General features: G+C 45.0%; 1 protein-coding gene across 1 annotated transcript in view; it reads right to left on the reverse strand.

Moving 5' to 3' along the window:
- Positions 1–288: 288 nt before the first annotated feature.
- Positions 289–12,956, reverse strand: part of LOC142737634 (uncharacterized) — a 134,187-nt gene continuing 121,519 nt past the window's right edge. The window contains exons 7-10 of the mRNA XM_075849710.1: positions 2,428–2,580; positions 1,689–1,861; positions 1,175–1,340; positions 289–539 (exon numbers count right to left, since the gene is read on the reverse strand). Coding sequence (XP_075705825.1) covers positions 345–539; positions 1,175–1,340; positions 1,689–1,861; positions 2,428–2,580 — 687 coding nt within the window. The 3' untranslated portion in view covers positions 289–344. The remainder of the gene's footprint in view (positions 540–1,174; positions 1,341–1,688; positions 1,862–2,427; positions 2,581–12,956) is intronic.

A 12,956-nucleotide genomic window follows, 5' to 3' on the forward strand; every position in this document is an offset into this window, starting at 1 on the left:
GGGACAGTAGATGGCTTTAAAAAAGGCTTAGATAATTTCCTAGAACAAAAAAATATTAGCTCCTATGTGTAGAAATTTTTACCTTCCCTTTTCCCATCCCTTGGTTGAACTTGATGGACATGTGTCTTTTTTTCAGCCGTACTAACTATGTAACTATGTAAATTGATGTATTTTCCCTAACAATGAAGATGATCACTACTTTGTGACCAACAAGACAATAACCAGCACACTAAACACCATTGCGTATATTACATTTATTTTAAAAACACAATAGAAATATATCTGTATAAATAGTGATATAAATAACATCCTGTAAACATTATAGTATCTTAACTGAAGTTTGTTTAAATGTCATTGATTTCCTTTCTTCTAATTTTATCTTCAGAAAGTGGTGTAATTAAATGGACAAACTCGAGGAGGTTCAGAAACAATCCTCTGTCAAATGGGTTGTAAAACTTTCCACTCTGGTCCATCAGATATAAGTACTTCTTTGCATTCATCCTCTCGTTTGTCGTTATGTTCACGGCTGCCATGTATAGCTGTAAAGATTAAATGCATATTAATAAGTCACTACTTGATGTAATTCATTGAACCAATTCTCCTGAGAACAGACCGGTTTCCATCAAGGCCATCGTGTACTCTCCACTGACATAAGAGTTTCTAGTGCTTTCTAGTAGGTCATATGCCTGAGGGTTCCTGAATTAGTTCAGTCATGGCTCATTCAGACAAACGTGTAACTCGCCCGTGTGACGGCCGTTAAAACAACGGTCGCCTCATGTACACATGTATTTCAATGGGGCCATTCACACGGCTGTTGTTTCAAGTGTGTGAAGGGTGCGTGAAAAAAGTTATATTTTGCTGCGTTTTCACGCGTCCCTCCATAGACCCTAGTCTATGAGGGATCCGTGATAATGCCTCCCACATGGGTGCACCTCGGACGTGAAAAACGTCTGTTTTTCACGTCCGAGGTTGCCCACGCTCGTCTGGATGTAGCTTACCACACAATCCGACTTTTTCTTCAAGAAAATAAGGCACACCCTTTTCTCCATATGGACTATTGCACCAGATCAGCTCACCTATTAAACTTGCCTATACAGTCCTCGTTTTAATTATTATAATTAAATTATTAACTTTACTTACTAGCCATTGTATCTACAAACAGACAACTACTTACACACATTCCAGTCATCATAGCTGAAATAAAACCAATGATGGTAAGGAATAGACAACCGAGTCCAATCAACAGATTCTGACCCTCGACCTGAAACCAGTCCCAGCACAGGTAGATGCCAAGGAGGCAGTTGATGCACATGGTCAATAGAAATCCGACAAAGAACCCTCTGTGAAGTGAGAATACAGATTAATGAGAAACATTACCATTACTAGTAACATCAGGAATTTACATGTACACACTCATAAATTATTAAAATACTGATTTATCTTTTTTTTCAAGGTCATAGATCCTTTTCTTATAAACAGGACAAAGATCCCCCACTGTGCTGGGTTCTTACATACAACTTAAAGGACATGCATTAGATGTCTAGCTTAGTAAGATAAGTGCTTCCTGCTTCGGCATCATTGTGGCTGAGACATCAATATAGGATTGTAAGCAATTAATGAGCTTCATGCTCTCACTATGAACTACAATCCTCAAATTATAATCTGGATGAACGAACGAGTATCCAAACCTATTACGTTGACCGACATCATTGTAGACGTAAGGACAGTAATGATCGAAATTAGACACGCAACGGTTTGTAATGGAACAATGCTTCGAACGCAGAGGCTTCACAAGATGACAGGTATGACAAAGTCTACTCAGGGGGTTTCTGCCATTTTTCCAGTCATTAAAATTGATAGCCTAAAAGGAAACATGAAAAATAGTATTAGTATAATATCTCCAACATTGTTAATTAAAATGAAACCTACTTATATTATTGTAATCAGTGGGCGCAGGATGTCACATTGGTGCTTCATAAAACACACAAATCCTTGTTCACTTTCAAATTTATATGCAGATAAATTTAGATTTTGGTTATAACTTCCGCAGTGACATCAGTGGGTGCAGTCAATCACTGGCCTGGTCACGTGCCATACATACATGTGTCACCGCTGAGCGCTTAGCATCTTAGCTTAGTCATCACTGGCAGCCTGTAAAGACTGGTGGGGTATCGCCGAAGAATCTGCGCTGGATCGGCAGGTACAGAGGTGAGTACTGATTGTTTTAATATTTAAAGAACATTTGCTGATGCTTTTTATTTTGAAAACTCTCGGACAACCCCTTAAGAGCACACCTCCAAGTTTGTAAGAGTGTACTGAGTCGAAAATACAAATGAATTATGTATATGCAATATTTTACATCCATTATCATGTAGGTTTATTATCTTTATTTGTGTAACCTAGTGGTCTAGACCAATAATACAGCACCTGCCTGACAGCACAATGGTACTCTTCAGCGTCCTTCGGAAGAAAGCCAGGATCCATCAAGGATGCTTTTAAAAAAAAGATCCACATCAATACATTGCTTAGCAAGAATGTGATATGTAATTCCCAGAGAGCATTGTAAGAGACGGGCAAAATCTGTAGACAGGGAGAGAAAAATGAAACAAGTGTTAAGTCAGCACCACTCTCAAGGAGATCAACTACCTAAAAAACATATGAGCTATGTTACACAATTAGGGATCCACCGGAAACAAACTGCAACTGTGCCAGGGTACATCTGTTTAGGTTAATCCACCTTTTCTACCCGGACACATTAAATTTTAATGTCAAGAAATATAGGAAAATATAAAAAATATATAAGAAAATAATTAATATCTGTAACGTCTATGGCCACGGCCCGTCGTTCTGACTTACCCCTCGACGGCCGTGGCTATGGTCATCCGAGTTGCTTGCAGCGTCTTCCTCCTGTGAGGCGCCGGCACTCACTTCCGGATATCAAGACTGTCTTCGAAGGGCGTGCGCACCCACGCACGGCCTTAAAGGGCCAGTGCGCGCATAATTGCAGGAAGTCTGCAATCTAGCCCAGCATGCTCTGGGCTATAAAAGGGGCTCAGCCCTCTTGGTCCTTGCCAGAGCGTTGTTTGTTACCCAAAGTTTGTCGTGCTAATGGTCCCCTAGTGTCTTCCAGCTTCCTAGTGTTCCCTGTTCCTGTATCCTATTCCCGTGCTATCATGATCTAGTGCCGCGCTGAGCTGTTGCCGTGTTGTGCTGCGTTCCATGTCTGTTCTGCTACGCCACGCCTGACGTTTACCTGCCGCCTGGTCCCAGCCGTGCCTGCCTTGCTACTGTCTACATTGCCTCAGGTATCCTCTCTGAACTATGGACTCTGTACTTTACCTGTTTGGCCAGCTGCCATCCCGCTACGCGGTACGGCCCAGTGGGTCCACACCCTGCATCGTGACAATATCCTTTCTTTAAAGCCTAACAGGTGAATGTTCTTCTGCAGTTCTCTCACATTACCGCCAAGTTATACTCACGGGATTTCATGAAGTTGAGATACAAGGCTTTGTTGTCAGTGTGCAATATTTGACTTAGCGGGAACTAGGTGGTCAATGATGACTCTTCAACATTTCAAAGGTATGTATACATATATACCATCTATCCAATGTATACACTGTGTGCACAATTATTAGGCACGTTGTATTTTTGAGGATTCATATTATTATTGAACAACTACAGTGCTGTCGGTCAATGCAAAATGTTAATAAACCTCAAACCTGAATGTTTAAGAAAGTAAAAGTGAGGTTTTGGCTTTCTTAGGAGAATATCTGTATGCAGAATTATTATGTAACTAAATGAACAAGGAAAATTTTCACAACTCACTTGTTTATTTTCATCTGTTAACACCTAGGCGCACCACGACGCAACTGTACGTCCATGTGGCCAGTGTCCTAGCGCACGGGGACGTACAGTTACTGCGTAGTTCCCGGTGCACACTGTCGGCGACACTCCACTGTATGCCGTTCAGCGGCTAATTTCCGCTGATTTTGGCAATTAACCCCTTAATTGCAGTGATCGATTGCAATCACTGCATTTTAGGGGTTTCTAGCACATCGGCAGACCTCACAATGAAATCATGAGGTTTGCAGACGGCTAGCACGGCGATCGGAGGCCAAGTAATGGCCTCCGTGTCTGCCATGTACGGAAGCCTATTAGGACCAGCCTCCTGATAGACTTCCTGTCAGAGTGACAGGACGTCACTGCCGTTCGCGATGCACACTGTCGGCGACAGTGTCTGTGACAGTGTGCATCGGGAACCGCGAGGTCAGCTGTCCCTGACAGCTGACACTCCACTGTTGCCGATCAGCGGCTGTAGGGCATGTAGGGGTTTTGTAGCACATCAGCAGCCCCCATGCAATTGTGGGGGCTGCTAATGCTTGTGATGGCACCTGGGGGCCAGACAACGGCCTCCGGGTCTGCCATGTATGCAAGCCTATGAGGTCCAGCCTCTGGCTGATCCTCGTAGACTAACTGTCAGAGTGACTGTGACGTCACACTGACAGTTGGAATACATTACACTACCAAAGCTGCAGGTAAAAAAAGAAAGAGTAAAAAAAAAAGTTAAAAAAAGTTAATAAAAATGTTTTACAAAAGTGTAAAAATAAAAGATTTTTTTTCCTATAATAAGTGTCTTATTATGGGGAAAAAATTAAAACGTTAAAAAACAGTACACATATTTGGTATCACCGCGTTCATAACGACCCAATCTATAAAACTATAATATTATTTTTACCGCACGATGAACGCCACAAAAGAAAAAAAATAAACTAAAAACAATGCGAGAATCACTATTTTTTGGTCACCGCACCTACCAAAATATAGAATAAAAAGTGATCAAAAAGTCGCATGTACCCGAAAATAGTACCAATAAAAACTACAACCCGTCCCGCAAAAAACAAGACCTCCCACAGCTTTTTTGACTAAAAAATAAAAAAGTTACGGTTCTCAGAATATGGTGACAGAAAATAAATTATTTTATAAAGAAGTGATTTTATTGTGCAAACGCTGCAAAACATAAAAAAACTATATACATATGGTATCGCCATAATCGTACTGACCCGCAGAATAAAGTCAAATTGTCATTTATAGCGCATTATGAACGCCGTAAGAAATAAAGACTTTAAAACGCCAAAATCACCGTTTTTTGGTCACCAAAGTTCTAAATAAAATGGAATAAAAAGTGATCAAAAAGTTGTATGTACCAAAAAATGGTACCAATAAAAACTACAGCTCATCCCGCCAAAAATAAGCCCTCACACCGCTCAATGCATGGAAAAATAAAAAAGTTATGGCGTTTGGAAAAGCAAAAAAGGATCAGTCCTGCAAAGGTTAATTAATTTCTATAAAAAATAATAATTATTACCACATGTCGGGTATTATCATACTCGGGAGAGATTGCTTTACAAATTTAGGGCGACTTTTTCTCCTTTATCCCTTGTGAAAATGAAAAAATGCAACATTTTAGTGGACAAAAATGTTTATATTCATTTTCACGGCCTAATTCTACTAAATTCTGCAAAAAACCTGTGTGGTATAAATGCTTACTATACCCCTAGAAAAATTCTTTGAGGGGTGTAGTTTCCCAAATGGGGTCACTTTTGGGGTGTTTCCACTGTTTTGTTCCCTCCAGGGCGTTGCAATCGTGACATGGCACTAAAAACCAATCCAGCAAAATCTGCGCTCCAAATTCCAAATGGCGCTCCCTCCCTTCTGAGCCCTGTTGTGTGTCCAAACATCAGTTAATTACCACATATGGAGTATTTCCGTAATCGGGAGAAGATGCTTTACAAATGTTGTGGTGCATTTCTTCTTTATTCCTTGTAAATATTACAAATTTCTATTTTCATTTTCACAGACTAACTCCAATAAATATAGCAAAATACCTGTGGTGTCAAAGTGCTAACTATACCCCTAGTTTCCAAAATGGGGTCACTTTTGGGGAGTTTCCACTGTTTTGGTACCACAAGACCTCTTCAAACCCGACATGGTGCCTAAAATATAATCTAAAAATAAGCAGGCCTCAAAATCCTGTAGGAGCTCCTTTGATTCTGAGGCCGGTGTTTCGGTCCATTAGGGCACTAGGGCCACATGTGGTATATTCCTAAAAACTGCAGGACCTGGACAATAAATATTGAGTTGCATTTCTCTGGTAAAACCTTCTTTGTTACACTATTTTTTTTATTACAAATGAATTTAGGCAAAAAAAAAAAAGAAAAAAAAGAAATTTAAAATGGGGTGATTTATTGGGGGATTCTAATATATAAGGCCCTCAAAACCACTTCAGAACTAAACTGGTACCTGTAAAAATAGCCTTTTGAAATTTTCTTGAAAACGTGAGAAATTGCTGTTAAAGTGCTAAGCCTTGTAACGTCCTAGAAAAGTAAAAGGATGTTCAAAAAACGATGCAAATATAAAGTACACATATGGGAAATGGCAACTATTGACTATTTTGTGTGGTATTACTATTGGGTGTAAGTGGGCTCCTGGCACATCGCTACTCTTTACCCCATTGTATATCTGCATGGTCTGTCAACTTCTATTCTATCATTTTTTGGCTACCTTGTGTTAGGGATCTGCCAGGTACTACGTCTAGGTTTACTCCTGGGATTAATCAATCCACACCTGAGGCCAGACCTGTTAGACTGACACCGTCTCCCACCAACCAGGGTGGCAGGCTCAGGAGTGGGAGAGCCTATCGCGGCCTGGTCAGTCGGAGTTAGCTCCGCCCCCTGTCCTTTATTACCTGCCGTGTTCTCTTCCTCAGTGCTTGTAATTCTTCTGGATTCCTGGCCCCACTGCTGCTTGCTCCAGCCTGCTTCTGCCGTGCTTCTGCCTTGTTGCAGTTCCGCTTAACCTGCTTCGCTTTGCCCCTGGCTTGCTTCCTTCTCCGTGCTCACGTTGGTATACTCCACTTCATCCTGGTCCTGACTATTCATTCACCGCTCCGTTTCCTCGCGGCGTTCCGTGGGCTACTGCCCCTTCCCTTGCGTGTTCCCTGTTTGTTCTCCCGTGCACTTAGACAGCGTAGGGACCGCTGCCCAGTTGTACCCCGTCGCCTAGGGCGGGTCGTTGCAAGTAGGCAGGGACAGGGCGGTGGGTAGATTAGGGCTCACTTTCCCTTCACCTCCTTCCTGCCATTACATAATTACAAGCCCATACCTAGTCTACCATTCTCCTACGCTGACGCTATCATGGACCCCCTTGAGACCCTGACCCAGCAGATGCAGGGCCTCTCCCTACAGGTCCAGGCCCTGGCCCAGAGGGTCAACCAGGGTGACGCTGCCTTAGTAGTACCCCTCACCTCACCTCTAGAACCCGACCTCAAGTTACCTGACCGGTTCTCAGGGGACCGTAAGACGTTTCTCTCCTTCCGGGAGAGTTGCAGACTGTATTTCCGCCTAAAACCCAACTCCTCAGGTTCCGAGAACCAGCGGGTGGGTATCATCATATCCCGACTCCAGGAAGGGCCCCAAGAGTGGGCCTTCTCCTTGGCTCCTGACGCCCCTGAACTTTCCTATGTTGATCGTTTTTTCTCTGCCCTCGGACTCATTTACGACGAGACTGACAGGACTGCTTTAGCCGAGAGTCAGCTGGTGACCTTACGTCAGGGTAGGAGACCGGTTGAGGAATACTGTTCTGATTTTAGAAAGTGGTGCGTAGCTTCTCTGTGGAACGATCCGGCCCTAAGGTGCCAGTTTAGGTCAGGATTATCTGACGCCCTGAAGGATCTGCTGGTTAGCTACCCCTCTTCTGACTCCCTTGACCAGGTTATGGCCCTAGCAGTACGACTTGACCGACGTCTCAGGGAACGTCAGCTTGAACGTTTCAATGTGCTCCCCTCTGACTTTTCTGCGATCCCCCCCGAGGTCCCGTCCCCTCGCCCCTCCACGGAGGACTCGGAGGTACCTATGCAACTCGGGGCCTCCATGTCCCCTCGACAACGTAGGGAGTTTCGCAGAATGAATGGTCTCTGCTTCTACTGTGGGGACGACAAGCATCTACTGAACACCTGTCCCAGGCGCAAGAATAAAAAGCCGGAAAACTTCCGCGCCTAAGTGATCATCGGGGAGGTCACTTGGGCGCACAGGTATTTCCCGTTAATGTGAAACGCAATAACATTTTGCTTCCCTTTCAGGTCTCGTTTGCTGGCCGGTCTGCCACGGGCAATGCTTTCGTGGATTCTGGCTCATCTGCTAATATCATGTCTGTGGAATTTGCTATGTCTCTAAAGATGCCTTTTATTGATTTACCTTATCCTATCCCTGTAGTAGGTATCGACTCAACCCCCCTTGCTAATGGTTATTTTACTCAGCATACTCCTGTTTTTGAACTCCTGGTTGGCTCCATGCATTTGGAGCAGTGCTCTGTACTGGTGATGCAGGGATTATCGTCTGATCTGGTATTAGGTCTTCCCTGGTTGCAGTTGCATAATCCCACGTTTGATTGGAATACTGGGGAGCTTACCAAATGCGGTAATGAATGTCTTATGTCATGTCTTTCTGTTAACTCTATTTCTCCCCGGGAGGAGGTAAACACACTTCCTGAGTTTGTTCAGGACTTCGCCGATGTGTATTCTAAGGAGGCCTCCGAGGTGTTGCCCCCCCATAGAGATTACGATTGCGCCATCGATTTGGTGCCTGGTGCCAAGCTTCCTAAGGGTAGGATATTTAATCTTTCATGTCCTGAACGTGAAGCTATGAGGGAGTATATCCAAGAATGCCTGGCCAAGGGTTTCATTCGCCCCTCGACTTCTCCTGTAGGTGCTGGCTTCTTCTTCGTGGGGAAGAAGGATGGTGGTCTTAGGCCGTGCATTGATTATCGTAACCTGAATAAGGTCACTGTAAGGAACCAGTACCCACTTCCTTTGATTCCGGATCTTTTTAATCAGGTTCAGGGAGCCCAATGGTTTTCTAAGTTCGATCTACCGGGGGCATATAACCTTATCCGCATCAAAGAGGGGGATGAGTGGGAAAACTGCGTTCAACACACCCGAGGGTCATTTCGAATACCTGGTCATGCCCTTTGGGTTGTGTAATGCCCCTGCTGTCTTCCAGAATTTTATTAATGAAATCCTCAGAGATTACCTGGGTAATTTTCTTGTTGTGTACCTTGATGACATACTGGTGTTTTCCAAGGACTGGTCCTCCCACGTGGAGCATGTCAGGAAGGTGCTCCAGGTCCTTCGGGAGAATAATCTGTTTGCTAAGACTGAAAAATGTGTCTTTGGGGTACAGGAGATACCATTTTTAGGGCAAATCCTCACTCCTCATGAATTCCGCATGGACCCTGCCAAGGTTCAGGCTGTGGCGGAATGGGTCCAACCTGCCTCCCTTAAGGCGTTACAGTGTTTTTTAGGGTTCGCCAACTATTACAGGAGATTTATTGCCAACTTCTCGGTCGTCGCTAAGCCTCTTACGGACCTTACTCGCAAGGGTGCTGATGTCCTCCATTGGCCCCCTGAGGCCGTCCAGGCCTTTGAGACCCTCAAGAAGTGCTTTATCTCGGCCCCCGTGCTGATTCAGCCCAACCAAGAGGAGCCATTTATTGTGGAGGTTGGCGCATCCGAGGTGGGAGTGGGGGCCGTCTTGTCCCAGGGTACCAGCTCCCTCACCCATCTCCGCCCCTGTGCTTACTTCTCTAGGAAGTTTTCGCCCACGGAGAGTAACTATGATATTGGCAACCGCGAACTTCTAGCCATTAAATGGGCTTTTGAAGAGTGGCGGCACTTCCTGGAGGGGGCCAGACACCAGGTAACTGTCCTTACGGATCACAAGAATCTGGTTTTCCTAGAATCGGCCCGGAGGCTTAATCCTAGGCAAGCTCGGTGGGCACTATTCTTTACCAGATTTAATTTCTTGGTTACCTATAGGGCTGGGTCCAAGAATATTAAGGCTGATGCTCTGTCACGTAGTTTCATGGCCAATCCTCCTTCCGAGAAGGATCCTGCTTGTATTTTACCCCCTGGTATAATCGTTTCTGCCACGGATTCTGATTTAGCTTCTGATATTGCGGCTGATCAGGGTTCAGCTCCCGGGAACGTCCCTGGGGACAAACTGTTTGTTCCCCTGCAATACCAGCTAAGGGTACTCAGGGAAAACCATGACTCCGCTCTATCTGGTCATCCTGGCATCTTGGGCACCAAACACCTCATTACCAGAAACTATTGGTGGCCTGGGTTGCCTAAAGACGTTAGGGCTTACGTCGCCGCTTGTGAGGTTTGCGCTAGGTCCAAAACCCCTAGGTCCCGACCTGCGGGCCTACTACGTTCCTTGCCCATTCCCCAGAGACCTTGGACCCATATCTCCATGGATTTTATCACCGATTTGCCCCCATCTCAGGGCAAGTCGGTGGTGTGGGTGGTAGTAGACCGCTTCAGCAAGATGTGCCACTTTGTGCCCCTTAAGAAGCTACCTAAGGCCAAGACGTTAGCTTCTTTCTTTGTGAAACACATCCTGCGTCTCCATGGGGCCCCAGTCAATATCGTTTCTGACAGAGGGGTACAATTTGTTTCCTTATTTTGGAGAGCTTTTTGTAAAAAGTTGGAGATTGATCTGTCCTTCTCCTCCGCCTTCCATCCCGAAACTAATGGCCAAACGGAAAGGACTAACCAATCCCTGGAACAATATTTAAGGTGTTTCATCTCTGACTGTCAATTCGATTGGGTCTCATTCCTTCCCCTTGCTGAATTTTCCCTGAATAACCGGGTCAGTAACTCGTCAGGGGTCTCCCCGTTTTTCTGTAATTTCGGGTTTAACCCAAGGTTCTCCTCCGCTTCCCCTGGTTGTTCCAATAATCCTGAGGTAGAGGATGTTCATCGGGAACTGTGCACAGTCTGGGCCCAGGTTCAGAAGAACCTAGAGGCGTCCCAGAGCGCACAAAAGATTCAGGCTGATAGTAGACGTTCTGCTAACCCCCGGTTTGTCGTCGGGGATTTGGTCTGGTTGTCGTCCAGGAACTTGCGCCTTAAGGTCCCGTCCAGGAAGTTTGCTCCCCGATTTATTGGACCTTATAAGATCATTGAAGTCCTCAACCCTGTATCCTTCCGTCTGGAGCTGCCCCCATCCTTTCGCATACATGACGTCTTCCATGCCTCCCTCCTCAAACGCTGCTCCCCGTCCTGGTCCCCCTCGAGGAAACTTCCTGTTCCCGTTCTCACCCCTGAGGGGGTGGAATTCGAGGTGGCCAAGATTATGGACAGTAGGATGGTCCAGGGCTCCCTCCAGTACCTGGTCCATTGGAGAGGATACGGGCCGGAGGAGAGGACTTGGGTACCTGCCCGTGATGTTCACGCTGGGGTGTTGATCAGGAGGTTCCACCTTCTCTTCCCTACTAAACCGGGTCCTCTTAGTAAGGGTCCGGTGGCCCCTCATAAAAGGGGGAGTACTGTTAGGGATCTGCCAGGTACTACGTCTAGGTTTACTCCTGGGATTAATCAATCCACACCTGAGGCCAGACCTGTTAGACTGACACCGTCTCCCACCAACCAGGGTGGCAGGCTCAGGAGTGGGAGAGCCTATCGCGGCCTGGTCAGTCGGAGTTAGCTCCGCCCCCTGTCCTTTATTACCTGCCGTGTTCTCTTCCTCAGTGCTTGTAATTCTTCTGGATTCCTGGCCCCACTGCTGCTTGCTCCAGCCTGCTTCTGCCGTGCTTCTGCCTTGCTGCAGTTCCGCTTAACCTGCTTCCCTTTGCCCCTGGCTTGCTTCCTTCTCCGTGCTCACGTTGGTATACTCCACTTCATCCTGGTCCTGACTATTCATTCACCGCTCCGTTTCCTCGCGGCGTTCCGTGGGCTACTGCCCCTTCCCTTGCATGTTCCCTGTTTGTTCTCCCGTGCACTTAGACAGCGTAGGGACCGCCGCCCAGTTGTACCCCTGTCGCCTAGGGCGGGTCGTTGCAAGTAGGCAGGGACAGGGCGGTGGGTAGATTAGGGCTCACTTTCCCTTCACCTCCTTCCTGCCATTACACCTTGCCACTTCTGTCTATCGATTCTGATGGTCTATTTCACAGTTGTTTATTTTTGTTATATGACTCACCATGGCTGTTTATTTACAATGTGCTTCTGTATGGTATAGATGTTATGGCCAGTAGCCCACTCAGTATTTTCTTTACTGTGAGGACTTATATATTAATCCATTTTTGATGCTATTAACTGTATTTTGTATTTTTATCATGTCTCAATAAAAACTATTTTATTTTGAAAATGTTTGGGTCATTTAACACTGATTTTCTGCATATGTGTTTAAACTATGACTTTGGTGTTTGACCAAATTATTCTATTGAGGCACTTTTTTGGTGTTATCTGTTTTACAAGCAGATACATTTAAATTTAGAAAAATGCTAATTTTTGCAAATTTTCTCTAAATTTTGGTGTTTTTCACAAATAAATATTGAATTTATTGACCAAATTTTTCCACTATCATAAAGTACAATATGTCACGAGAAAACAATCTCAGAATCGCTTGGATAGGTAAAAGCATTCCCAAGTTGTTACCACATAAAGTGACACATGTCAGATTTGAAAAAATTGGCTGTGCCACAAGGCCAAAACAGGCTGCGTCCTAAAGGGGTTAAAGTGAGAATAATAAAAAAACAACTCATAATTTACAAATAAACATTTCTGACATTTCCAAAAAATAAATAAATCAGTGACCAATATAGCCACCCTTCTACTCAATAACAGTCTTAAGCCTACCATGCATGGAGTCTGTCAGCTTCTTAATTTGTTGACGATCTACATTTTGAGCAACAGCAACCACAGCCTCCCAGAAACTGTTCAGAGAGGTGTACAGTTTTTCTTCACCGTAAATCTGCCGTTTAACCCCTTCCCGACATTTGTCATATGGATACGTCATGGAAAGCTTCCCGTATTTTGCCGTATCCATATGACAAATGGTGGACGCCGGCTCAGAAGCTGAGTCGGTGCCACTATCCACGGGTGTCGGCTGCATGTTATA

This window comes from Rhinoderma darwinii, chromosome 1 (genome assembly GCF_050947455.1).
Source record: "Rhinoderma darwinii isolate aRhiDar2 chromosome 1, aRhiDar2.hap1, whole genome shotgun sequence".
NCBI classification, from domain to species: domain Eukaryota; kingdom Metazoa; phylum Chordata; class Amphibia; order Anura; family Rhinodermatidae; genus Rhinoderma; species Rhinoderma darwinii.